Source organism: Marmota flaviventris, chromosome 2, assembly GCF_047511675.1.
Source record: "Marmota flaviventris isolate mMarFla1 chromosome 2, mMarFla1.hap1, whole genome shotgun sequence".
NCBI classification, from domain to species: domain Eukaryota; kingdom Metazoa; phylum Chordata; class Mammalia; order Rodentia; family Sciuridae; genus Marmota; species Marmota flaviventris.
Genome location: NC_092499.1, coordinates 183,939,392 through 183,966,524, shown reverse-complemented (window position 1 = coordinate 183,966,524; position 27,133 = coordinate 183,939,392). Strand labels below are relative to the sequence as shown.

General features: G+C 46.2%; 1 protein-coding gene across 1 annotated transcript; it reads right to left on the bottom strand.

Moving 5' to 3' along the window:
- Positions 1–5,346: 5,346 nt before the first annotated feature.
- Positions 5,347–27,133, bottom strand: Fam83d (family with sequence similarity 83 member D). Its single transcript, XM_027945287.2, has 4 exons — positions 26,586–27,133; positions 13,843–14,010; positions 8,962–9,086; positions 5,347–6,839 (listed from the first exon to the last, which is right to left on the bottom strand). The coding sequence occupies exons 1-4, from the start codon at positions 27,060–27,062 to the stop codon at positions 5,852–5,854; spliced, it is 1,758 nt and encodes a 585-aa protein (XP_027801088.2). The 5' UTR covers positions 27,063–27,133; the 3' UTR covers positions 5,347–5,851.

Below are 27,133 nucleotides of genomic sequence, written 5' to 3'. Positions count from 1 at the left end.
AAGCTCTTCTACATGAGAATCAGTCCATTTGCCTCAGAAAGTTCTCCAAGTCCAACTGTCCCCAGTGGGTTGTTTTGCTTACACAGCCTTCAATTAAAGAAAACACCTAAGTAATAACCTACATGTTGATGGTGTGATTTAATTGTCACAAACAAGGAATGATTTCAATAGACTCTTCAGTCTTCCTAATCAACTATTCTTAGGAAGAATGGTCTAAAAATAACTACTCTAAAATTAAAGCCATTGTTTCTTAAATTGCATCAAGAATTTATGTAGTTCATTGCCAACACTTCCACAGAAATTTCATCATTTTGTTATACAGAGATACATTTTGCAACTTCCAAATGATGATAAATTTTCCCAGAAAGATAATGTCCCCCAAAATCATGTTTGATACATTATAATTTGTGGCTGTGTTAACACTCTGCTTTGAAATATTTCCAGATCAAGAATATTGACTTGGGCTGGGATGTGGCTCAAGCTGTAGCGCGCATGAAGCGTGCGGCCCGGGTTCGATCCTCAGTACCACATACAAAGAAAGATGTTGTGTCCACCAAAAATTCTCTCTCTCTCTCTCTCTCTTTCTCTCTCTCTCTCTTTCTCTCTCTCTCTCTCTCTCTCTCTCTCTCTCTCTCTCTCTCTCTCTTTAAAAAAAATATTGACTATGTTTAGGAGATGTAGAATTTAAAAGGGGTTTCATCCCTATTCCAAACAGTTAAAGACTTACAGATGCAAATGATAAAAAACCCAACCCAGAAAGTCCACGAGTAATCTGACTTGAGACACAGCTACCTCAAGACATGTTATAGTCAGGACTCTTTCTGATGATGTTCTGCACCTTCTGACTCAGGTGTTTGGCAACAAGATGGCCAAACTAACTTCCAACTGCCACATCCTCTTAGCATCAAACCTCTTTCCAAAATTCCCAGGCACAAATATCTCTAGCTGATTCATGTATCCATTTCTGATCAATCACTAGGACCAGGGAATATGATTGGCTCAGGCCCAAGTACATGTTCCACCCCCAGGGTCAATTGTGGTCAGCTTTAATAGAGCCAAACTGAGAGTTGGGAACAGATGGTTCCTTAGAGGGTGATATTACCAAAGGATGAATGAAAAAAGCAAAGAATAATATGTCCACCACTAACACCCACGTATCCATGTGCTAGAATTGTTAACTACAGCTGACCCCAGGCTGAAGAGAGGTCTTCTGCAGAATTACTTTATGGGATTGTACTATACCAGCCAATAAGGATCTAAGGTGCAGTCCTCTGCAACTGTTTTAACATGTTAACCCCATGTGGTTTGTTGGCTTGTACACCAGTGATCACATTCACATGTATTAGCATAAGTAAAAGTATTTACTTGGCTCCAAGAACCTGAATGCATAGAGGCGGAGAGATCCACTGGAAAGACAGCAATCAGAGGAGTCTGTCACATTGGCCAGAGGAGCATGCGATTGCTCAGAGCTGGTTGGGTTGGGGAAAGACTCCTTAGCTCTATGAGATGCTTTCTGGATAGTCTCAAAACTGGGACACTTCTCAGAATAAAAGGGAGTGTAACACCGATGGGACATGGGGATAAGAGAAAAACTGGAATTCTGCCAGGCAAACTGGGGCACCTATCTAGGTGTGTGGCACTGGTGAAACCTAGTGTTAACAATGCTTATCTGAATGTATTGGGATACAAGGTACATAGGCCACATGTGTTGGTCTTTTGTCACTATAACCAAAATATGTGACAAGAACAACTTATAGGAGGAATGATTTATTTAAGCCCATGGGCTCAGAGGATTCTGTGGTCAGCAGGCTCTAAGGCAGAAACATCATGGGAGAAGGGCCTGGTAGAAAAAGGCCACTCAGCTTATGGCAACCAGGAAGCAGAGAGAAGGGAAGGAGACTGAGAAAAGCTAAACCTTTCCAGGGCATATCCCCAGTGACCTCCTTTCTCCAACTAGGTTCCTCCTTCCAGTAGTTCATTCAGCAATCAATGGATTAATCCACCAATGAGGTCAGAGTCCCCATGATTTAATCACTTACCAAAAGCACCACCTCTAAACACACAAGATTTGGGGGACATTCTAGATCCAAACCATAATACTATGCTCACAAAATACTTCTGAACACATTCATCTCATTTATAGCTTCAAACAGTTGCACTCATGGAGTTTGAGTCTGGGCACACCCCAGAACTCTATCATAGTTTATTACCAGGATGTGATTGCCAGAATGGTTCACCATACCATTTTGATAAGATCCTTGTAAGACATTTTTATCTTCTTATAGAACCAGGGATAATTGTCCCAACCTATTTCTGGATTTACTTCAATTTATGGACATTGTGAGGGGTGTATCCAACCAGGCTTCTCCTTGTATCTGGACTACTGGAAACTTTAAAGTTATATGTGTGGCCTTCGTGAAGTAAGTGTGACTGTCAGGGCATGCACATTTTTAGCTCCATGCCTGACTCCATTTGCACCCTTATCCCTTGGGTTTCCTTTCTGTAACTTAGTTTACATGGCCCCATGCCTTTAGGTTCCTTGTTAATTACTTTAAGTTCTTTAAGTAAGGGGGAGTTACTGCCCAGCCTGTCTACAGAGATGTGGTAGCCATCTTTTCTGCTGATTTTTAATTTTTTCTTTGTGTGTATGTGTGTGTGTGTGTGGGGGGTACCGAATGAACCCAGGAGTGCTCTATCCCTGAGTACATCCCCAGCACTCATTTTTAATTTTGCGACAGGGTCTCAGTAAGTTGCTCAGGCTGGCCTCAATCTCCCAAGTATGTTGAATTCCCAGAGCACAACATCATGCTCGGCAGATTCCTAAAGTTTACAAGAGAATGTCAGTCCTGCAGGAGGATCTCTAATTCAAACAAACCTTTAGGAGAAAAAAGAAAAAGAAAAAACAAACAATATTGTCAAAGTTGTTCAGGTATGATAGTGGTGTTGTGGCTTTGGATAGGCATAGCGGCACATGCCTGTAATCCCAGCAGCTATAGTAATATATCCCAGACTTTGTTGTTATGTTGTTTTAAAAAGTGAATTATCACTGAAATATTTACAGACAGATGGGTAGTGGCCAAGTCAGTAGACAGATAAAGTCATATAATTCTCTCCCAAGGCGGGATAACAAATGTTTTTGAACCATACAGTTTGCCACACTCACACTCACCTCCCCTGGGAGTGGAGTCAATCATCAACCTTTTTTTTTTTAAAAAAAAAAAAACAGTGCTAGGGCTGAACTCAGGACCTTACACATGCTAAACACACACTACACTACTGAGCAACACCCCAGCTCCTAATAATTCACTTTCTTATTTTTTCTTTTATTTGCACTACTTTAATTGAACTTTGGGGTGGTCTATCACCAAGATACACCCTTAGCTCTTATTTAATGTTTTTGTTTGTTTTTAATTTTGGAACAGAGTCTTGCCAAGTTGCCCAGGCTAGCCTCAAACTTTGGATCCTCCTGCCTCAGCTGGGATTACAGGTGTGTGCCGCCACACCTGGGTAGTAATTGACATTTTAAACAAGTACTCCAGCAGACTCAATGCAGGTGGTCCTCAGATCTCCCTTTGAAAACTGCAGCTATAGTGATATATCCCAGACTTTGTTCCAGAAAAGCTTTTCTTGTTTTAAGAAACTGGGCCATTTTCTTAGGATCCAATATATCTCTTGCTCTAATCTCTAATTATTTACAGTACTTTTAGAGAATAAAGTCTTTGAGTCCTGCTCGCAAAAAGAGGACTACATGGTCAGGCTAAGTCTCTGACAGGCCAACTACTTGCCCTACTGAGAGCAACTTACTGCCCCTTACTTCACATAAGAACCCTGCTTCAATTTATTTGATCTAGCATTTCCCAAACTACACATGGAACTTTATGTAATCCTATTAACAGTTCCATAGAACACCAAGTTAAAATTTTAAATAGTATTTTAAAACATTGTCAAAAATTAGGGCTTTGGACTGGCATGGCGGCACATGCCTGTAATCCCAGCAGCTCAGGACAGTGAGGCAGGAGGATTACAAATTCAAAGCCAGCCTCAGCAATTTACCAAGGCCATAAACAACTTAGTGAGACCCTATCTCAAAATAAAACATAAAAAAGTCTAGGGATGTGGCTCAGTGCTAGAGTACCCCTAGATCCCTGATACAAAAAAAAAAAAAAAGGGGGGGGGGGGGGCTTTGCACCTGTATCTGTTCATGAGGCTGTTTCTGCTTTCCATTCACAATCCCATTAACTGCCATCGCTCAGTGTACATGATCAGTGCCTCTGATCCTATAAGTAGAAAAACATAAAAGTCCTGAACGCAGAATCTGGAAACCTGTGTTTACACTCTCGTGACATCATTTACCAGCTGTGTCATACTACTTAATCTGGGCCTAAAGAAAATTGAAAACAGCTATCTAACCTACGTAGCTCTCTACCAAATTGTCACAAACAATAGCACATACAAAGTGACCTAAATCTGTAAAATGGTTTCAGATAACCATGTGTTTATTCGGAGCTTAGTCCAGAGTCGTTTGCAACAGACATGAACCAGTTCCGTAAATTTGGTTCATAGCCACAGACATTGCACTAAACCAGCATATGACCCATCCATGGCAAGGGAGTCCTGGATCACGCATGAAAACCTGCAGGAGTGCTCTTGACCCAGGTGCAGCAGCATTCTGCGTGGCAGACAACACCCTCCCTATTACAGAGCTGTTTGCTGGAGCAAGCCAGGAAGAAGCCACTGCTCAACTGTCTTCCTTTGATCTGTCCATGTGCATGAGACTGGACAAAAACAGGATTCCACAGCCACACCAATCCTGATTAGCAGGATGTAGAAACCAGTCACAGTGCCTGCTACCGGACCAGGAATCTGGTATAATTGTCAGTGTCCTCTTTTGCCCCTACCCTGGGATATAAGATTGCTAAACACTGTCAATACACCCATCTGATGAAATTGGGCCCATGGGGCCACTAGGGCTTACATTGGGCATGAATCCAGAAATGCACCCAAAGGCCTCCTTTGGCAGAAAAGCAGAGGACCAAGGCCCTCACTGAAACAGCTCAGGCTTTTTCTTTGAAAACAGAAAAGCTAGTGCACATGTAGAGGCTGGACTGCTGCAAGTTCCCCCAAACTCAGAGCAACATTGGTCTCCATCATGGTAAGGGTGGTATGATCCCAATGATTGCTTAATAGTTAGAAGACATAAAACTAATACATTTTTTCCATTTTATAATCTGAATCATTTACTTTTCCCCCACCCCAATACTAAAACAAAATCATTCAGATACCTATTAGGTGTATTTATATGCAAAAGTTAGAGTCAGAAAAATGCCAGAAAGTTAAAAAAAAAAATTCAAGCAAACAAATTGTTTATTTAATGCTAAGATAATAGATAGATATTCTACAGAGATAAACAATTAAGAAACAGTCTTGTTTTTCTAAATGGGATTTTGATCATAAAAACGGCAGTGACTCAGACGTTTAAGAATAGCACACAAGTCAAGAAAAGTGTGGAACATTTTATGTCTTACTAAATGAACCTCAGCATTCTCTAAGAAAAGTGTGGAACATTTTATATCTTACTAAATGAACCTCAGCATTCTCTTTAAGAGTTATCAATATTAAAACAGTGCAAAAAAAACTGTACCCATAGTGTTTAAAATCATACCATCAATACCCAGTTGCTACATGGTAAAGATAAAACAAAAACCACATAAAACAATGCACAGAACAGAAATTCAAAGGTGGTCGAGGTGCTAAAGTCAAGTGAAAGAGAGACAGTCAGGGGCATGTGATGATTTTAAAGCAGGAAGCTCTGGCGATACCCAGCTGGATGCCACCGGGAGTCACACTGAAGTCACTGATAAGAGGGATAAAGCGCTAAATCTCTAACAGCAACCAAATTAACTGATGCTCTGGTGAAATTCCCAGGACTGATGCTAAGGTAGTTCTCAGAAAGGACCGTTCTCCTCGACAGCATGGCCAGCATGTGGTTGAGCCGGGACCTCACACCAGCGAAGTGCAACTGCCGCTCTTTATTCAGGTTTCTGAAGGAGTCCCGCAGGCACAGCTCCAGGTGAGGGGTGCCCAGGTACTTGGTGTGTCCAGTACTGAGGGGGTCGGTGGCTCTGAGGGAAGCATGGGAGCCGATGGAGCTGGCCACCGAGCCCTGGGAAGACGTGGAGGAGGAAGACTTCAAACTGGAAGACCTCGACACAGACATTTTTGATACTGGGGACCCTTCTTTAGACTGAGTTCCCTGAGAAAAGATCCCGCTCTCTTCCGCGTCAGTCTGTGTGGTGGTCGACTTGGTCCACACCACCGTCTGGGAGGTCGCGACCCTGGTGGCCACAGTGGTTTGGGTCCCGGCACATAGGGTGCTGCTGCTGGTTTGTGTCCCCACCTCCCTCACGCTCACCAAGGGCGTCTCCTCTTCCGGCTCTGTCTGGGTGGCGACATCAACAGCCTTTCTGTCCCCCAGAATGTCCCTGTGACTATGAAAGTGACCCTCCTCGCTGACAGTGGAGGACTTGGAGTCCTGTCGCTTGGTCTCTGCCTCACCCTCCAGGGGCGCCCCCAAGCCCAGATCTGTCTTCCTGGGTGAACTTGACAGCCTGGCCAGCCGCAGGCGCAGCAGGTTGCCCAGCGTGAGCTCTTTGGACTGTGGTTTGCGGTCAGCGAGGTGGTCAAACTTGCCACTGATCCGGAAGTGGGACAGGAGCTTGGGGCTGATGGGCTTTGATTTCGCGTACAGGATGCGGAACTCCAGATCAAAGCATTCGACCACTTGGCCAGACAGAATGACCAAGTTGCTGCTGTTTAATTTGCCATCTGTCCATGTGAAGCTGAAGGGTTGAAAACCAACAACAGAAGCGGGTAAGAATGTGGAATTTCAGTTCACTTACTATCGACCTGATAAAGCCCAGGTATCCTGCCATGTAAGTCACAGCTGTGGTGGTAACACACATACCATTTACTGTGAATTCACCAGCCTTCACATTTCCATATAACAGATTCATGTGTCACCAAAAACTAAGAAAGCCAACGGTTAACCCACACAATCCTTAGCCTCTAAGTTTTAAAAACTAGAAAGGATTCTGAAATATTTGGGCCAGTACCCTCATTTTAGAGGCAAAGAAACCTGCTAGAGACACAGTGGAGAGGTGGTGGCAGATTCTAGATTGGGCTCAGCCCTAAGGAATCAGTCACCCGTGCCGGTTCCGTACTACCTCTTTCCCTTTCACAAAGGGAAATAATTTGTTAGTTTAACCGGAATTCTAGTACTCCAAACACGTTTAGAGCTATTGGTGGCCACGTGCCCCTGCCTGTCCAGCACCCCCTCCCATTCCTCTGGAAACAACGCCATGCCCAGCCCTGTCTCAGAAGGCTTTGATCATGTGTCCTCTACATTCTCAGTGGGGGTGGGTGTTCCAGGCTGGCCGATTGTACGGTCCCCTTGGATTCATCCAGGGTGGGCACGTGACCCTACCAGTGCAGTGAGTTTCAGAGTGCTGAGAGAGGAAGTCAGCTAGGGAAGACCATGGAAATAAGCTGGGATCTTTGCCTTCAAAGGGAGAGCCTGCTTGGGAATACAGATCAGCCAGGCAAAAGCACAACCAGGAGACAATGTTCTGATAAGTGTCCAGCCAGGTCAGGAGGAGCTGACAGCCACTGCCCCTTTCCACACCTCCTGTTGTGTGAGCTGAGAAGTTTCATTCTGCATAAAGCAGCTTGAGTTAGCTTCTGACATTTTAATCACCCCACTGATACAGACTTGTATCAGAAGTAGGATGCGTCAATGAGATCATAAAACATCCTATCAGCCCTGCCTCTTGCAACCAAGAACGTTGCTTAATGCACACACTGAAGAGAACTTCCTTCAAAGCCTAAGAAGGAAGATTATTTTGAAAACTCTCAATGAGATAATGTAAACCAAGTGTCTACCCAACACCAGGATAACAGTATGTCCTAACAAATGGAGCTGTCATCATCATTGGTGGTACCATATTTCATTGGAAGAGGGCAGTTTTTATATTTTGAGATTTTTAGAACAGCCAAAAACCACTTGAAGCTAAGTTTTGTTAGCATGGAGAAATTCTTCTTTGGAGGGAAAATTAGTTTTCTGCTGGTATGCAGAAGATTTTGCAAAAAGAAGTCAAGAAACAATTCTAATTCTGTTCTGATCAATGATGGTGCTGTATGAAAAGAAAAGTGTCAAGAACTTCTTTATCTTACTGTCTTTCTGCCAGACCCTGGGCCCATACATATTTATCACTCAGTGATGGACATTTTTTCAAGTAGGTTTTTCTTTTCTAAACTGTACAGACACACATCTTGCACATCATTGGACCATCTATGTAGAGGGAGCAAAACGTGCAACCAAGGAGCCACATGAGTAAAAAATGGCACAACTTTCTGAGATGAGTCTTAGCCACTTGTTCTCTCCACCCTCCTTTGAACACCCGCTACCCACTGAAGACGCCATCATCAAAGTGAGACTTCAAAGGTGAATTGGGAACTTGATCAGTATTTTCTAGACTACAGCACTAACTGATATGGCTTGAAGCAAAAGGAAGGAAGGGGAAAGCTTCAGGTCTGCCTGCAACACTGATGCCAACCCCTGTAACTGCCCTTACCTTCCAGTGACAACATGGTCCAAATCCCCAAGGAACTGGGACTTGAGGCTGTGTCACTGATAACCCCAGGCCTGGGCCAAGACTTCACCCTAGGACTGGAGACTCCGTGATCTAAAGCTAGTTTAACTTTTGCATTTTTGTTTTGTGGGGCACAGGGGAAGTGACCCCATCTCATTACCTCCGACAGGAGGAGACTTTGATCAACTACTCGCAGACGTAGGTGTGCACACGTGGGAATGCGTAGCTGCAAAGGCTCTCGCTGAGAGGAACAATGTCATATCTTCATGTGAAGAATGTGGATTAATAAGCGAGGCACCTGTTAGAAACGTACCTGTAGGAGCCTGTCACCACTCGAATGCCATCAATCAGTGTGAACTTTTCGTGAACCTTCCCGACAATTTTAGTTCCTGACCTTGCGTAGTAGATGTTTCCCGTGATAGTCCGCACTGTCATCAGCTGTTGGGGAGGGAGCAGGGGAAAAAAAAAAAAAAAAAAAAATCAATGAACACTTCAATGATACTCGTCCAGTAAGCAAATGAGCAGGACCAGAGGGCTTAGTTTACCATTCACAAACACAAGTGCTGGCAGTGCGTGGCTTGGGGTCACCATTCTAATACCACACGTGGCACATGAGCCTGACGTTACTTGAGTAACATTACTTCTACATTTAGTCTGTCTTTGTGTATGTTCTTTTCTTGTATTTACTTTTCTTTTTTTTTTTTGGTACTAGGGATTGAACTCAGGGGCACTTAACCACTGAGCTACATCCCCAGCCCTTTTTTGTATTTTATTTAGAGGCAGGGGTCTCACTGAGTTGCTTAGGGCCTTACTAAGTTGCTGAGTCTGGCTTTGAGTTCATGATCCTCCTGCCTCAACCTCCCAAGTCGCTGGGATTACAGGTGTGCACCACCACACCCAGCTTGTATTTACTTTTGAGACCCTTAGTCACATGTATGTGTGCTCTAAAAAAGCGTTCACCTTTTGGGGAGAGTAAATAACAGAACCAAGAAATGATTTTTTTTCCCCTAGTACTGGGGATTGAACCCATGAGAACTATACCTTGAGCTCCCTAGCCCTTTTTACTTTTTATTGCTTACAAGACTAAATTGCCCAAGGCTGGTCTTGAATTTATGACCCTCCTGCCTCCACCTCCTGAGTTGCTGGGATCACAGGCATGTGCCACCACACACAGCCCAAGAAATGATTTTGAAACAAAATGTGGGAAATAAAATCACAAAAGAAAATATGCCAATAATAAATACATTTTGACAAGGCTAAGATAAGATGATACTTCTTCTAATCTTTTGTTTAATGACATCACTATGGAATAGTAGCCTATTTCTCTGTCCCCGACACAGTAAGGGGTTTGAAGACAGGAGCAGAGGACAAGCCTTCTCTGACACAGGACTAAACTGCAGCAGAAACACTCAGATCACGTGGGGCTCAACTGGCAAGGTCACATCTCCTACCAGTGCACGTGTAACAAAAAAGGTTCACTGGCGGTACACTGCATACACATGAACGCAGATTTCTATTCCTGTAAAGTGACATTTGAAATGCATATACAATGGTACGCAAAATAAGACAGTCTGCATTCCCTTTTATTGATACTGGGGATTGAGTCCAGGGGCATCATCCCATTAACTTACAACCCCAGTTCTTTTCTTTAAAAAAAAAAAATTTTGAGACAGGCTGGCCTTGAACTTGCATCCTCCCACCTCAGCCTCCTGAGTTGCTGCAGTCTGCATTCTTTAGAGCAGACCAGAAACTACATGTTATTAGAAATCTTACACATTCAAATTAAATGTTTAAGATTGTTGTTTGACTCTCATCCATTCCATAAACTGACGGAACCCCTACTATGTGCCAAGCCCTGAAACAACAGATACTAGGCATGCTTCTTGCCCTCAAGAACTAAAATAAGAGGAAGAAAACCAACTGAATGATTAAAAGCCTATGGCAAGACTTACATGAACCAAAGAAAAGAAAACCTATGTCTACCCAAAATCTCTACATGAATATTTATAGCAATTTACTTATAAAGTCAAAACCCAGAAATTATCCAAATGTCCTTTGATGGGTGAATACTGCCAAGTGACAATGGCCAATCTAAAAAGGTCACATTCTGCATGATTTTATTTACATAACAGACTCTAGAGGGCAAAATGATCAGATGGAGAACAAATTAGTGGGTGCCAGGGGTTGAAAGTGGTAGTGACTATACGAGGGAGATCTTTGCAGTGATGGAATAGTTCTGTCTTGATGTCCACATGAGATAAAATGGGAAAGAACTACATATGTACACACTGCTCCAATGTCCATTTCCAGGTTCCAAAATTGAACTATAAATCACAAAAGAATCACCACTGGGGAAACTAGTTGAAGGTTACTTGGAGCTTCTCAGTGTTATCATTATAACTGTATGAATCCATCATTGTTTTAAAAGAAGTTAAAAACAAAAGCCAAAACAAACAAAAAACTATGGCTAGATACACTAACACTGCTGTGGTATTCTTATCAAAATGTTATGAATTGAACCACGAGTAAACATCAGACAAACCCAAATTCTACAGACAGCTGGACCATATTCTTCAAAAGCATCAGACCCTGAAAGATAAAGAAAAATGGAGGAACAGCTCCAGAGGACAGGAGCCAAGGAGACTTGAGGCCTAAATGCAAGGTGGAGTGCTGGACTAGCGTCCGGGCCAGGACAAGGGCGTTAGTGGAACACCTGGCAAAATTCATGAGGTCAGCAGATTGGTTATTAGATCAAGCTTATTTCCTGATTTTGTTATTTGTGGTGAGGTTTATAAGATGTCAACATTTGGAAATTTGGGGCAGAGTATTCAGGAATTTCATATATTATTTTTGTAACTTCTTTATAAATCTTAGTTCAAGGTAAATTTTTTCTAGTTTTTAGAAAACTAGAAAATTTCACAGAAGTACATGTGGAATTGGCTGGAGGAGGGCTTCCTGGAGGAGGCAGTGACTCAGAAGCTGTCGTAAAGGATCAACATACAAGAACAGCATAAAAATACCACTATTGACAGAGTTAGGTGTGGTTTTACCTATCTTTCCCTTGGACACACATCTGAATGCTGTGCAGGCCTCTGTGATTGTGGCCAAAGCACTTCTAAACACCTACACACGTCCCTGCAGACAGGGCAATCCAAAGTTCTAAGCCAGTCACAGAGCCCAGGGCAGGTGGGAGTCAGCCCTGACTTCATAAGGGCACAGATTCACTGGCAGACATACCCAGGTGGGAAGGGCAAGCCGCGAAGATGGTACCTCCCTAGGAAGGAGTTGAGACAGAACAAAAACTGGAGCATCCAGAGATAGAGACCTCCTTCAACCCTCCTGGGGAATCTGGATGACCATGGAGGGAGCAATCAATAGTGGGCAACTGCATCAGCACCTTTTTCCTGGCCTCCTGCCGAGAAGATGAAGGGAGCAGATCGCAGGGTCAAAGATGTGGCTAGGGTGATTCTGTGATTTTTCTGCTGCTAACACACAGCCTTAATTACAGAAAGAGCACCTTGAAATTATACACGGACACCTTCTATTTCTTCTCCTGGTGCTGGATGAGCAGTCAAGGACTAAACGCTCAGTTAAATGACTGCTTTTCCCAGACCTGACTTGTGTTTTCCTCCTGATCTCCCTTTTAAGGCGAGAGTCACGTGGCTGTCCCATTTCATTTGGTCTCTAAGTCCCAATCCTACCTCCATCATCTATTTGCCTGTGGCACTGGTGACAGGTTAGTAACTACCTAATTAAGCCCAATCCTCCACTTTGTCATTAGAGGAAACAGCCAACAAGAACTCTACGGGAGAAGTTAAACAGCCAAAATTTTTCAATCCAAACTGCTTGATAATAACAAGGTGTTCAGTTAGTGTCTCCCATGCGGAAACCTGGAGTAGCAAAGCCCGAATTCTGCTTGCTTTGCTGAACGCTTTATTTCTAGTACTCACAATAGCATGTGGCATGGAGCTGTAGGTATTCAAATAAGTGGTGAATAAATCAATTTCTGAAGGTCGAAGTCTAGGCTGCTTAATTTTTAGAAAATGAATTCTAAAATAAATACATCTATTTGTCTTGCCTTTCTCTACCAAAGAGACCAAGCCAGCTAAGTCGTGCAGCCTTATATTTAAATACTTGAATATTTTCATGACCTGAGAAAAGGACATGCGGCCTAATTTTATAATAATGAGAAATGAGCAGCACAGGACAGTGATTATGCATACAGGATAGGAGGCAGACAGTCGGGCCCCAGGGCCACTACTTGTGACCTGTGGACACATGGGCTCTCTGTGTCACCACTTCCCAGTCTAGAGCATCAGGACCCTGCCACTTACCTGACAAGGCTGCTGAGAGGAGCAAGTCATGCGACATTTGTCAAGAGCACTGAGCGGTGCCCAGGACAGAGCCCAAGTGAACAATGGTGGGTGACAGGATGAAAAGTGGGGACTCCTGGGGCTACTGTCACAAGCAGCAGCATCCAAGGTGCCTGCAGGCCCTCACCGTGGAGCTGATCTGTGCTCTGTGTTAGGAGAGGCCAAGGTTTGAAGCTAGACTGCCACTGTTTCTTCGCTTTTCAACAGCTTGAGATAGAATTCTCATACCATTCAGCTTACCCACTTGCTGTACACTTCTGTGGTTTTCCTGTGCATTCATGGAGATATGCAGCAGTCGGCCAGTCTTAGCTACCACCTACCCACCCCCACCTGCCTCCCCGGTCCTGATGATCATCTGTCTTCTGTCTGAATAGATTTCTCCATTACAGTCTTTCACATAAATAGAATCATAGAATATGTGGTCTTTTGTCAGCATTACATTTTCGGGCTCATCCATGTCATAGCATATGTCAATACTTGCTTCCTTTGAAGGCTGAACAATAGTCTACTGTATGAATATATGTTTATCCATCTATCAGCTGAGGGACGTTGGACTGTTTCCATCCTAGGCCCTTATGAGTAACACTTCTGTAAACATTTATACCCCGGTCTCTGTGTGGCCCTGTTTTCATTGCTCTTGGGTGAACACCTAGGAGTGGAATCATGAGGTCATAGGCACTGTTCATTTTCTGCGAGATTCTGAGCAAATAACTTTGCCTACAGCCTCAGTTCCCCCACTTGAAAATGGGGACACCACCAACAACCACTTTGTCGATCATGTTTATTGATTGTGGCGAAACTGGAAATAGCAGACTACAAACCTTTTCCTGTTCGGGATGAACTTTCAGATCCATGCACATGTCCAAAAAGTGGGAAAGGAGAGCCTGGTCCAGAAGGATGTACACAGCCACTCCCCGCTCCCTGCATATTTCCTGAAGGTCTCTGAAGATGTCAATGTCTGTGAAAACATCCATTACCACCGCAATCACCTACAGGGAGGCAGAGGGAAGAGAAGCCGTCAGCTCACACGGACACCACCTTACAGCATGCTGCCTGAACCCTGGAGCCCATCTCAGAGCTGCAAAAGGATCCCCACCCCACAATGCCTTCCTGCCCTCCTTCTTCCACAGCATTGGCTTCCCCCACCCTGGACTATTTTCCTTCTCTAAAGTTACCCAGGCCCCCTGTAGCCTACAAACCTTGACCTGGCCCTGCTGCCTTCCAGTCACTGTCCTCCTCACTGGCAAATTTCCTAGTAATGTAGACTAAGCTGCCGCCTCGCCTTCCTGTGAGCCTGCTCTGTTCAACTCTTGCTCCTTTACTAAACCTCGTCTTCCAGGCTCCATCTGGACGAGCAAGCTGTCCAGGTTCTGGGCTACCACACTGTCATCCAGACAGGCTGCTTTCCCCGCCAGGCTGCAGCTTTCTGTATCTGTAAAGCAAACAAAACCTAAATTCTCTCTGAGGTCTCTTCTGGGTAGAGCATCCTCCAACTCTGTGATTTGGATTATTGTCTGATTTTGAGTCATGCTTTCTGTTTTTACTTGTTACTCTGATTTAGAAAGGCCACCCCATCCACCAGCGACACATGGCTTGAAATGATCAAAGGAGACCCACAGATTCTCCCATCTTCTGCTTCCCTATCGCTGAACACCCATCTTAAGCTTGGCTCTGTCCACCAGCCAGGCCTTTCTAACCAAACAGCCTCTCCTCACTAAAAGATGGCCCTGCATTCGGAGGTCCAGGAGCACAGTGCAAACCCACAACAAGAACACGGAAATTTCCTAATGATTCTGCCCTTACACTCACACCAGTCCTTTTCTCCCCCACAGTAGCCGGCTCCATTTGTGCCTGCTAATTGATTTTCCACACCCAGTATCACATTGCAGTTAAGAGCTGACTCTCAGCCATGCATCCTTGGGCAAATTATAGTTGTTTTGAATGGTTGATTCCTTCACCAAAGAACAGGTCTGCAGCAAAATTAAATGACTCTGCATAAAATGCAAGGTACAAAGGACCCCTCAGGACCTGCTCAGCTATTCCCTTTCTAGTCCAGAGCTGCAGCTGGCCAGACAGTTCCATGCAAGGAGGGAGCCGCTGGTTCCTATCTCTGCTCATTCATTTAAAGACAGGCTGCTGAGGCCTCAAAGCCTTTAATCACCCCTTTGTGGGGTAAAACCACAGCCCTCAGCTAACTTCTGGCCAGGTAGTTGGGTGTCAAAACAGCTTAGAAACAAGCCCCTACAAACCAAGTCAGAAGCCAAGGTTCAGGATTCTTTTGCAATCAGGAGCTGTCAGGGCTTCTCCCACTTCAACAGTAAAATACCATGTCTTTTGGAATCACATTAACCCTTTTTTCTGAAGGTTACAGTTATCTGTAAGTCTCACCCCATCCGCTGCAGCAGATGCTCTTGAATGGGGATGGATTCATCTCTGGTCCCAGAGGACTAAGGGCACTCATTACCGCTTAAGGACACGGGGGCTACGTGAAAATGCAGAGACAAAGGGGCAATTTTGCCGTCTTTCTACAATACTCCAGGATCCCAAGGGACTACTTGGACAAGGGACCTTGACATGCCAGGTCCTGGGATGTCACTGCCATGAGGAGGCCTGGGAAGACCAGTTATCCCCCTTGCTGCCTCTCCCTCCCCTCCCTGCCTGACCTTTATGGTGCCCTAACTGTGAGCTATTATTCTTGGGAAAGGACACAGCTAAACCCACTGGGCATGGGATTTAAAAAATAAAAAGTCTTTCTGAATTGGTGGCATCTTCAGTTTTATACATCCTCTTTGAGAGCTGAATCCGTCCCATTCATTTGGGTCACATAACAGTTAGTTAAAAGGCCAAAAGCCGGAGCACAGAACTCGGACCTGCGCCTTGCTAGCTGTGTGACCCTGGGCCAGGTGCTCAATCCATCTTAGTCTTGGCTTCCCCTCTGGAAGATGTAGATATTAACAGCCCTCGTGTTAAAGGGCTGCGTGGAGATTAAGGGAGACACACACTGGAGTGAAATAAGCATTCGATCATGCAGCTGGCACCTTTTTAAGTCTACCTCAGGCTACTCGTGTACCAGGCACAAAGAAGGCTGTAAAGAATGTGACTGGATGTCAGAGGCAGGGAAGTAAGATGATACATGCTGTAAGAAGTCAGTAAATCTGGGCAAAACTTTTTTTTTTGGAGTGGGGACGTGCAAATTTTCTTCCTTGCAGTGGCAGTCACACCAGATACTGGAGCAGGGAAGGCTTCCTGGAGGAGAGGGCGTCTGGGCTAAATCACAAATAGGATGCAGACATGCGGGCAGGGAGAAGTGAGGCCATGGTGAGGGAGAAGAGGTGGGAACAAAGGGCGCATACCAGTTTGGCTGGAATGTACAGCATGTGTGGAAGAGCCACGGACGTGACTGGGAAAGATGGATGGATGAGCAAGATGGCAGCGGCCCCGAATGCCAACCGAGGAGTCAATACAATCCTCCCTCCTCACACGCTGCCCGCGTGAGCAACGAGTTCAGAGTGACAGCAACAGGACAAAAGAAACTGATGCCGAAGAGAGGCTGGTGTGGGTTGGAGACCTGGCCCCACCTCCTCCAACACAGGGCCATGCCACCCAAGGCCCACGGCACTGCGGCCATGTGACACCTGCAAATGTTTAGGGCGACAGACTGAAAGAGGAAACCCCAGTGGTGGGTTGTGAGGACAGGCCAGGCAAGAAGCCATGAGGGTCGCAGAGACAGCAGAGGGGTTGGAGGAGGGAGAGGGGACACAAGTCCACAGAAAAAGAAACAAGCTTGAGACGGGCTTTGAGACGGATCTGGAGGCGGCAGTAAAACCTTCGTGAAGGAGTTGTGGAAACACGGGTGAGAGCAGCACTCGCAGAGACAACACAGAGGACAAGACCCGCCTGCCTCCCTCATCTCTCACTCTTCTTTCCAATACTTGGTGGGAGCCCACCAGAGCCAGGCACAGTGTCAGGCACTGGGGACATAAGTCAATCCCTGTCTGCAAGAACCCAGGCTAACGAGACAGCAGATGAGCTGGGGTGACATGGTGTGATGGGCCCGTGGACACACCCAGGGGGCTGCGGAAACAGGGACCTGAGGAACACAGCCCAGCCAGCAGCCGCCTTAGGACTGCAGGAGTCGGGAACCTGGAGCAGGGCCCAGCACACCACAGCCTGCCAAACTGAATTTTGATTCATCACTTAATAAAACAATTGTACAAACAACACCTTTGTTATTTGGTATCTAATTTGCTATTCCTTCATTGGTTTGGTTTTGTTTTGCAGGACTGGAGATGGAACTCGGGGCGCTCTACCAGTGAGCTGCACCCTATTTTTAGATAGGGTCTTGCTAAGTTGCCCAGGTTGGCCTTGAACTTGCAATCCTCCTGCCTTGGCTTCCCAAGTAGCTGGGATTATTGTTCAGTTTTAAGGCTGGACCTTTCCAGTGTTGGACTTATAAGCTGGTCCCTGATCCCCTCAGGACCTCAGTGGCCTGGAGCAGATTTTCCTTCCCTGCTCCCCTGGTGCCCAATGTGCCCTCCTTTCTTATTAAAGCAGGACTCTTCTCGAGAGAAGACCTCTTCTTGAGAGGGCCAGTCCTCCTCCCAGTGGCTTTCAGCAGGAAGGCTTTCTTTTAAGACCACCCCCCCCACCTCCTGCCTTCATGAACCCAAGCCCTGCATAGCTGAACGAGCCCTGGGGCTTTTCACATCCCTGAAGACACAGACTCTTCACTGAGCTGGACAAGAACTAGTCTTATTCATACCAGCTAAGCCCCATGTTCCAGGGTGGACACAAGGTAGAGGTGTTCATGCTGCAGACTGCTGAGCCCCAGATGTGCAACTGAACTTGAAGGATGGCACAGACATCGGCCATTCCATCTGCTTCTAGAGACATAAGGTGGGTACGGTGAAGGAGACACCTCCAGAGGATGGCAGCCCATGCCCAGCAAGTGTCTGGTCACCCTGGGCATTACCTTCTCTCAGCCCGAGCTGCACACAGGGCCTGCCCACTCTCTAAGGCCACAGAGCTGGGCAAACAGCGATTTTTTAGAGTCTATTCCAGGACCAACACCCATCTGCAAATCAGTCCCAAGATGGTTACTACAGAGAAAAACACCCAGCTGGTTAGAAGCTGGGGTGGCTGGGCTGCCGCCTGAACCCCACACCATACCTGAGCTTCTCCAGCCACATCCAGAGCACCCACACCTGTGCCAAACCCCTTGTTTTCATCTCAGGCAACAAACCCTCTCAGATACTTGCTGGACCCCTCAGTCCCTCTAACTATCCTTTGCCGATTTGCACCAAAGGACTTGGGGACCCATGTGTTTGAAAAGTAGAGATCACTAGGATTCTCCATCTTTGGTGGGGTCGGTGGGTGGAGTGTCAGAGCCTGGTCCATTACTTGTCATGTAGAACTGGAATCTTTCCCATTTGCCTTCTTGCACAAAAAACCCAAACAAGACATCTAGAGATTTCAAAACCCCACTATTATCCTCAGTTCACAGATGAGGAAACTAAAGCTTGGAGAGGCTAGGTAACTTGTTAAGAGACTCAAGTAAGCAAGTGTAGGAGCTGGAATTTCAACCCAGGTCTGTGCAACTCCAGAGCCATTTACAAGAAAAGTGTTAGGCTAAATATTATTCCAGACAAGTCTATGGCCCTGTCTTCGAATGACTGAGAGCTTAGAATGAATCCTGAAAGGATCCGCAGAATATAGAATAAGGTATACAGGCTCAAGTTTACTACAGAGGACAACACGAAATACTTAACAGACGTCAAGGAACTTGGAACTCCCTGGCCCGCAGGGTACCTTCCCTCTGCGGCAGTACTGCCCACCAGTAAACCTGAGGAAGCGCAGCTGTTCTGTGAACAGGCTATAGTCAGACCTGGGCTTCATCTGGCTCCCCACTCTTGAGACCCAGGTACATAATGCCACAGCACATTAAGCTGTACTGACCTCTGTACTTCTCTCTACGCTTGGTGATTCAGTCAATGAGAGACTCCACGGGCAGTTTCTGGCATATAGAAAGCCCTCAAATGAAGCTACTTGCTCAGGTTCTTAGTCCTGATTCTGCTACTATCCCTGGAAGCTCATTCCACCTGAGACTCAGTATCTTCAAAACAAGGCCTCTGTCTAGTGAATCATGCGCCCTCCTGCAAGGCTGGTCCGGCTCTGACCAGCTCCTGTGCAGGCCCGGGTGGCCGCTGGGGGCCAGTCATTCCAGTTCTCATTCCAGCTCTTCTACATGAAGCAGGAAGCACGTGTGGATCACCCCTTCCCTGTGCTCCCCAGTTTCCCTCCCTTCCCATTCAGACTCACAGAATAAAAGCAGGTGTGCAGCGTGCTTGGAATTCAACCAAAGGTTTGCACACACTCAAAGATGTGTCAGCACGGGCAGCAGTCAACAGCAGCCTGGCCACGAAGCTCCCGGCACTGACCCATGACACCACCAATCCCCTTCTTGCCATCTACTGTCCTGGAGGCCCTGGTGCCTAGAAGAGCACCATTTGTTATATGTTTTAATGCAACTGAAATTATCTCCTGGGGATTTTCTTAAAGATCTTTAAATGATTGCCTTGACATCATCTTCAAGTTTTAAAAACAAGAAAGAATGGAAATTTCCACAGCAAAACCTAAATTTGTGGGTGGATATTGTTCTCCCTAGATTTCATAGGCTGTTAGTATAAATTAACAATTTAAGCACCAGGTTACAGTGTGATGAGGCCTCTGCCCGTGGAATGGCCGGGTGCCTCTCTAGGCAGGGGGCAGCGGCTGGTGGGAGCCAAGCTTTCATACCCTCCAAGGGCCAGACCACATGGGGGCACTTCCTCTTCACTGTCCAGGTGGGCTGGGCTTTTCTAAAGCCGGAAAAGCATCAAGAGAGGTTTTCCTGAGTGGCGGGTCATGAGGATAAAGGAAGCTCATCATTTTTAGTTTTTATAATGGTATAAAAATCCAAAATCCAAAGCACAAAACAAGGCACATTCAGGGACCCCTAGTTTCTATCCTTATCCCTTCCCTCCTATTTTTCTTTTTCCTTCCTGCCCTTCCCATTAAAATAACTATCTCAATTATTCACTTTTCACTTATCTTCCATTTTTTAATGTAAACAAGTATATGCAGGTATTATGAATATACGTGTGTATATAAATGTTCATACCCCTGCCCCCCGGTAAAAGGAGAATATGATCATATCATTTTAAACTACTGCAGTCCAACAGAACCTTCTGAAATCCCAGAGGAACTGAATTTGTTATTTAGTTTTAACTGATATAAACTTAAGTGGGCACAGGTGGCTAATGCTTCTGCCCTAGGCACTTTGAATGACAACACAGAGCTGGTCCTCACTCAGAGCTGCAGGGGACTCCACTGCAGAGATGCAGTAATTTGTTTACTAATATTCTACCGGCAGACATGGAAGCCCTTTTCAGGATTTTGCTACTAGAATTATGCTGAGACAAATAGCCTATTGCACATGTCTATGTTTTTGCCAGTGTATCTTTGGGTTAGAAACATATAAATAGAATTATTAGGTCAACGCACAAACACAACTGAAATTTGCTGATATTGCCAAACTCCCATCCAGAGGTTATATCATTTGCAGCAAGATTTTTAAAAATTCTTATTGGTATAGTTCAGTAGGAAAGTGCTTGCTTAACATGCACAAGGTCTTGGGTTTGATCCCCAACCCCCAAAAAAATCTTCTTCTGGGGTACTAGGGATTGAACTCGGGGGCACTCAAACTACTGAGCCATGTTCCCAGCCCTACTTTGTATTTTTTTTTTTTTTTTTTTTTTTAGAGACAGGGTCTCACTGAGTTGCTTAGCGCCTCACTGTTGCTGAAGCTGGCTTTGAACTTGAGATCCTCCTGTCTCAGCCTACTGAGCTGCTAGGATTACAGGTGTGCACCACTGTGCCTGGCAAAAATTTTGTTTTTAAAAGTCACTATACACAAGACATTTTGTTCTTTTGGTTTTTGTTTCTTCTGTGAGAGCAGATTCCATACCTATACAGGAGCCAAAGACTAATCCTACAGCTTCCTGATGAAGACTTGAAGAATAAGGAGATAAAACAGCGTACCAAAGAACGGGGCTGCCAGCCTGGAGGAGAGAGGGGAGGTACTGCTTAGTGGGCAGAACCCCTGTGTGGAGTGAAGAGCTCTGAACAGAGAGGAGATGGACACCACAACACTGGGAAGGTCCTTAAGACCACTGAATTGTGCACTTAGAACTGTTAAAATAGCACATTTTATTTTGTATGTTTTATGATTCAAAAAATAAAAAGTCTGGGGGTGGGAGGGAAAGGGAGGGGGAAGGGGATTAGCAAGGATGGTAGAATGTGATGGTCATCATTATACATTATACATGTACGGAGATTTGAATTTGGTGCCCACATACCTTATATACAGAGATATGAAAATTGTGGTATATATGTGTATTAAGAATTGTGATGCAAAAAAAAAAGAGTATATGTATAATGGCATAATTTGGCGTGAACATACTTTATATACAGAATTACAAATTGTGCTGTATATGGGTAATAATGAGTGTAATGCATTCCACTATTGTCATGTATTTAAAAAATAAATACAAAGGGTGAAGATTCTAAAATCCTTACCCTAACACATGATCAAAAGGAAAAGATAAAGGGCAGCCACACTGGGTGGTGGGGTGATATCCTATGATGATGCCTTACTGAGAACTCCCAGGGCTGTGGTTTTCACCTAGGGAAACCAGGCGATCCCTCTGCCCCTCCAACCAGGGGCATTTGGCAACTCGGTAAAAATTAGTGGTAAAATACATATAACCTAAATTTGCCATCTCAATGCATATGATTTGGTGGCAACATTAAGTACATTCACCTTGTACAGCCATCTCCACGGTTTCCAAAACTTTCCATCACCCCAAACAGAAACCATGCCCAATTAAGCACTAACTCTCAATGTCGGGACTTCCTAGTGGGGAGACCTGCTACTGGTATCTAGTGAGCAGGGCCAGGGACGTTGCTCAGCATCCTATAAACCTCAGGACAGGCCCCCGGACAAGCAATCATCTTGCCCAAAGCCAACAGTTGGCAAGGTTGAGAAACCTCTGGATGGATCCAGGCATCTGGGACAGGAACTGACCACATTGCACAGGAGCTGCTGCAATGCAGGGTTGAGCAAGAGGAGAGCCTTCGTCCGGTACAACCTCACACACACCAGGGACCTCTGACAGATTCCTCAGCTGTCATTCCTCCTGGCAGGGCTCTGGCTACACAAAGATCCTCACCACTAATGCACAGGTCATCGAAAGGATGCCCAAGGGTGAGGTCACAACAAAAGCAGCCTCTTTGGAACAAAAGTGTCTAGGGAATGGTAAGAAGCACGGCTGTGAGGAGTGCAGAATCTCCCGGTACTGTGAGCATGGCCAGTGGACTCCCACTCAGAAGCCAGCAATAGCCAGGCAACCACATCAGAAGAACATCTCCAAAGGAGGCCAGGACTTCCAGGCAGCCAACCACCGATTCACATGGCGACCAGGGACTGAGCCATTCATCAACAGATACAGTAAGATAGGGGTAGATTCTATAGCAAATATAAAGAAAAAAATCCCGTGTTAGTTCAAAACCATCCTAAAAAAATCCCTTAGGAAACAAACATATGAGCTCCCAACAGGGCAGGTGCAATATTCCCTCCAACTTTGATGAAGTTCAAGTGAGCAACACAGAAATGGCAGCTTGAACTCAAGACATACTATTGGCAGAATGCCTGTATTTGGAAAGGTGCACAGAAACTGAGCCAATGCAAATTCAGAGTCCCATCCTACCTATCCAGGGATGAATACTAGTTAAGTGGAAAGGCAGACAGAACCACATGACTACTTAGTTTTCCTACTTTTTCCTTCTCCCCCCTCCAAAAGTATGAGGCTCAAAGAGTAAGGGCTCTTACACAGACCTCCACAGTATTTACTGAGCACCTGTTATGTGTCAGATACCCTGGGTGATTCTGTGTGGTCAGTGAGCTGCTCCATACAACCTATCCCATCCATTCAGGCTGTGATGTCAGGATTAGGTCCCACCCTTTACCAAAGGTCCCTGGCTTCCTCTGCCCCTACCTCTGTCATGGAGCTTCACATCCAGGTTCCTTCCAGAGCCACACCTAAGGATGGAAGTTGGTATGCAGACCTCCGCAGTGAGGATAAATAAAGCTGCACAGGGCAAACACTAAGGTCTGAACCTGCTCTGATGCAACCCAGTCCCAACCTCTGGGGTCATTTCACGGGACCCTTCGTGTGGAATTCAAAGTTCCTTCATTTGCCCCCAAAAGATTCCCACATACTCCTGTTTCTTGTACATTAAATAGCTGTCTGGCTGTACCTTCCCCAGGAGAGAGACAAAACATCTGCTCATCGCATTTTCTTGTTTACAGAACTTGCAACATGGAAATTAAAAGTCCAAGTCTTTAAGAAGCTGTTCAAAACTTCAGCCTGTTGAAACTACCAAAGTATTAATCCCTCCTCTCAGCAGGGAAGCTGTGTAGAGCAGGGATGAAAGGTGTGGGCCCTGAAGCCAGGCAGACTTGGGCTCCAGTCCCGCTGTCTCACACTGTTTGATTGGGGTGAGTTACTTAACCTCTTTGTGCCTGGTCTTTGAACTGTGGTCTTTTCCCAAGGATGGAAGGGTCAAGTGAGATAATCCAGGTGAAGGACCTAGCATGGAAATAGACCCACTGAAAACATTCACAACACCATCAAGTATATTTGCCCTCGAAATACAGATGCAGACATCTGAAAACAGCCTGAGACATGCACCTTTGTGGTCCATACACCTGGTGTGGATGTCGTCAGAGTGACACAGCCCCTCTGATGTATACAGTGCACAGCTTTACAGGATGGCAGCACCTGAGGGTCACCACAGTGGACCTCTATGACCTCTCCACCCAAAAGCCTCTGTCCACCTGAGGATGAACTCCTTGTGGACAGATTTCTCCTCTGCATACAGGACACGAGCAGGGCACAGTAGCTGACAGTGGTCAACTTCCTGCCTCAAGCTGTCCTGTCTCCATCATTCCCTAGCCACATGACTTTGCAGCAATTTATGCTTCTCAGTTCCATCTGTAAAATGAAGAAAATATTCGAACATACTTTGGGGATTACTTACATTAGCATTTGGCAGATGAAGCAATTTTTACTTTTTAACAAAAGAGATGATCTTTGGGACCTCAAATTTTGCATGCCTCAATCTAAATCCTTTGCCCTCAACCTTATTTTCCTTCCTGAATTTCAGTTATCTAATCCAACTTAAAAACAAAAACAAAACTTAATCCTTCTTACTCTTCCTATAGCTTCCTCCCCTGCCTGCTCTCTCCCAAGCCTAACCACCAAGTTCCATCAATTCTTCCTATAACTCTTTTCCTGCCCACACCACCTGAGCACAGACCCTCTTCTCTTACATAGATCCCTCTGGCCTCCTCCTTATAGCCCTGCCAACACCATTCTCAGCCCTCTTAAACCATCCTCCTTTCATGCTCCTGCCAGAATTACTGCTCAGGACTCCAATCTGACCACACCCCACCTCCCTCTAAACCTCTAATGGCTTCCCATTGCTCCTTCACTAGGATGCACAGCCCTCCAAAGTCTGGCTCCAATCTTCCCCTTCAGTCTCTTCTCCTACCACTAATCCTCATGCACTTCCTGCTCCAGCTGCGGGGGATCTGGCTGCCTCAAAATATGCCAGGTCCTTTAGCACCTTTGGCCAGCCCCTATCCTCTCCAGTAGGCAAACCCCACCCCTCCTCCTGGGCTCTTGAGACTTTTCTCTCAGCTCCTCCACTACTTACAGCAATGTCCTCACCCCTTCCCACCAGCAAACTGTCCATCCTCAAATGCATGCAAGGATCATGCCTTCCCCTGTGACCCCAGTCCTGGCAGGGTGATTTACAATAGGCAATGAGTAAGTAATTTGGCAGATGGCAGATACTAGGGTGCAGAATAGGCAGGAGCTATCCAGGAATGTATTATGAAATGCCTGCAGGCCAGGGCCTGAGCTCTAACTTTGATCCTTTTAAGGGACTGCAAAACTGCATTTATAGTTTTCCCTCTAGCCTTTAGCTCCAGTGCCCCCCACTACCACTAAAATTTGGGCCTGAGCCAAAGGCAAAATCAATCCATATCTCTGTCTTTCACGGAGACCCATTTTATTTTATTTTATTGGTTGACAATGAACCTTTGTTTTACTTATTTATATGCGGTGCTGAGAATAGAACCCAATGCCTCACAGATGCCAGGCAAGTGCTCTATGACTGAGCTTCAACCTCAGCCCCAAAAAACCCATTCTTTACTTGCTACACATTCCAAGTGCTCAATTCTCTTGGAGGGGAGCCCTGGGAATGCACTGCTACCCCAAAATTCTGCCTTTTCCAACTGTTTACTCTTACTGAATCTACAATGTCTTCAGCACCAAGTGCCCTCGTACACCCAAACCACCATGGGGTGTGTGTGTGGGGGGGGGGGTGAGACACCAGCCTAGCTGCAGCCCACATCCTTTCCCCCAAAGGCAAAGCACCCTGCCAGTCAAGTAAAGAAGAACCAACATCAGAAACAGGTTTTTTCGTAGACCTGGACTGATGCACAAATATTGTCACCCAAAGTCATGCTCAGACATGAGTCCTACCAAGTGTTTCCATGGTCTGGGGCTTTACCAGCCACTTCCCTGATGCAGTCAGAAGGTCAGAAGCTGAGCACTGCCAGTGAGCAAGCAAACAGACCATGGCTCTGGACTAAAGTGCCTGTTGCCACACCCTCCCTTATTCCCAGCACCTTGCTGCCATTTCATTCTAGCTGGCAGGCAAGACCTCCCACTGCACCCCAATACCTTGCCACACAATGAATGAGTCAGACACTAGGACAGAAGCCCACCATGGCTAGAGGCAGATCTAATGCAGAGGTATCTGCACTTTAATAAGAGATTACTGTGCCTGGAATAGTCCCTGCTCATGGAAATGCACACCCCTTGCCTCAATCATTCACAGAAAGGACAAAACCTTCCCTTCCTCTCAGGCAGGAGACAAAGGAGCAGGGGTATCACTTTGCCACTTCCGCGTTTATCCACGTACTACAACATAAGACACACGGAAGTAATTAGCAAAATTGATTCCCAATGCTCCACAGTTGTCTCTGGGGCCCATCTTTCAGGAACTTTTTCCTAGGTAAAGCAATTCCTCAGTTAGACGTGTCCTAACAAGCTCTAGAAAATGGGATCCAGTGTTGGCTGACGGCCAGGAAAATTTGCAATACGGTTTGGTTTTTAACTAACATTAGGAACGGAGAGTACTTCTGGTCCCTCCACCAAGGATATGAATTTTGGAAGTTGGAACTGTGGCACAATCCACGTCCTTGGAGACCAAAGCTCCTCTCACTTTCCCCTTCCACAAAGAGCTGCTGGGGGGAACCAGGGAATCCTACGGAGACTTGCAGAGTGGGTTCAATCAAGGACCCCGGTCCGCGCTCCCAGCAGCTCTCAATTTCCCACTCCTGAGGAGGGTCTCGGTCCGACCGGCGCAGAGGTGACCCCGAGGACCGGCTCACCTCCCGAGCGGAGCGGAGTTGCTGGCGCAGCGCGTCCTTACAGCCATAGGGGCCGCGGGCGTCCGTGCCGCGGGGCTGGAAGTGCGCCTCGACGCGCGTGGCGCCGCGGTAGGCGCCCTGGTAGAAGGCGGGCCAGCCGAGCTCCAGCAGCGGCGGCTCCAAATCCGACTCCTCGGGGAAGTAGGTACCGGACGAGCAGTCGTGAGATGAGCCGAACGAATCCTCGGCCGCCGCTGCCGCGCCCTCCTCGTCTGGCCGCTCCGCAGCGCCCAGGACTGCGCGCACCTCGTCGGGGTTCAGGAAGCGGCCCAGGCGCTCGCGGCGCAGAAAGGCCGCGAAGGCATCGGGGCCGCCCGCCACCAGCTCCTCGAGCGCCAAGCGCCGCGCCTCGCTGAAGAGCTCGGCGGGGTTGGGCGGCCCGCACGGCGACAGGCAGGCGGTGGGCAGCTCGTCCAAGATGTCGGGACGCAGGGCCATGGCGGCGAGGAGACCCGACCACGCTCGGGCTGGGAAGCGATGCGGACCCACTTTATAAGCATCTTTGAATC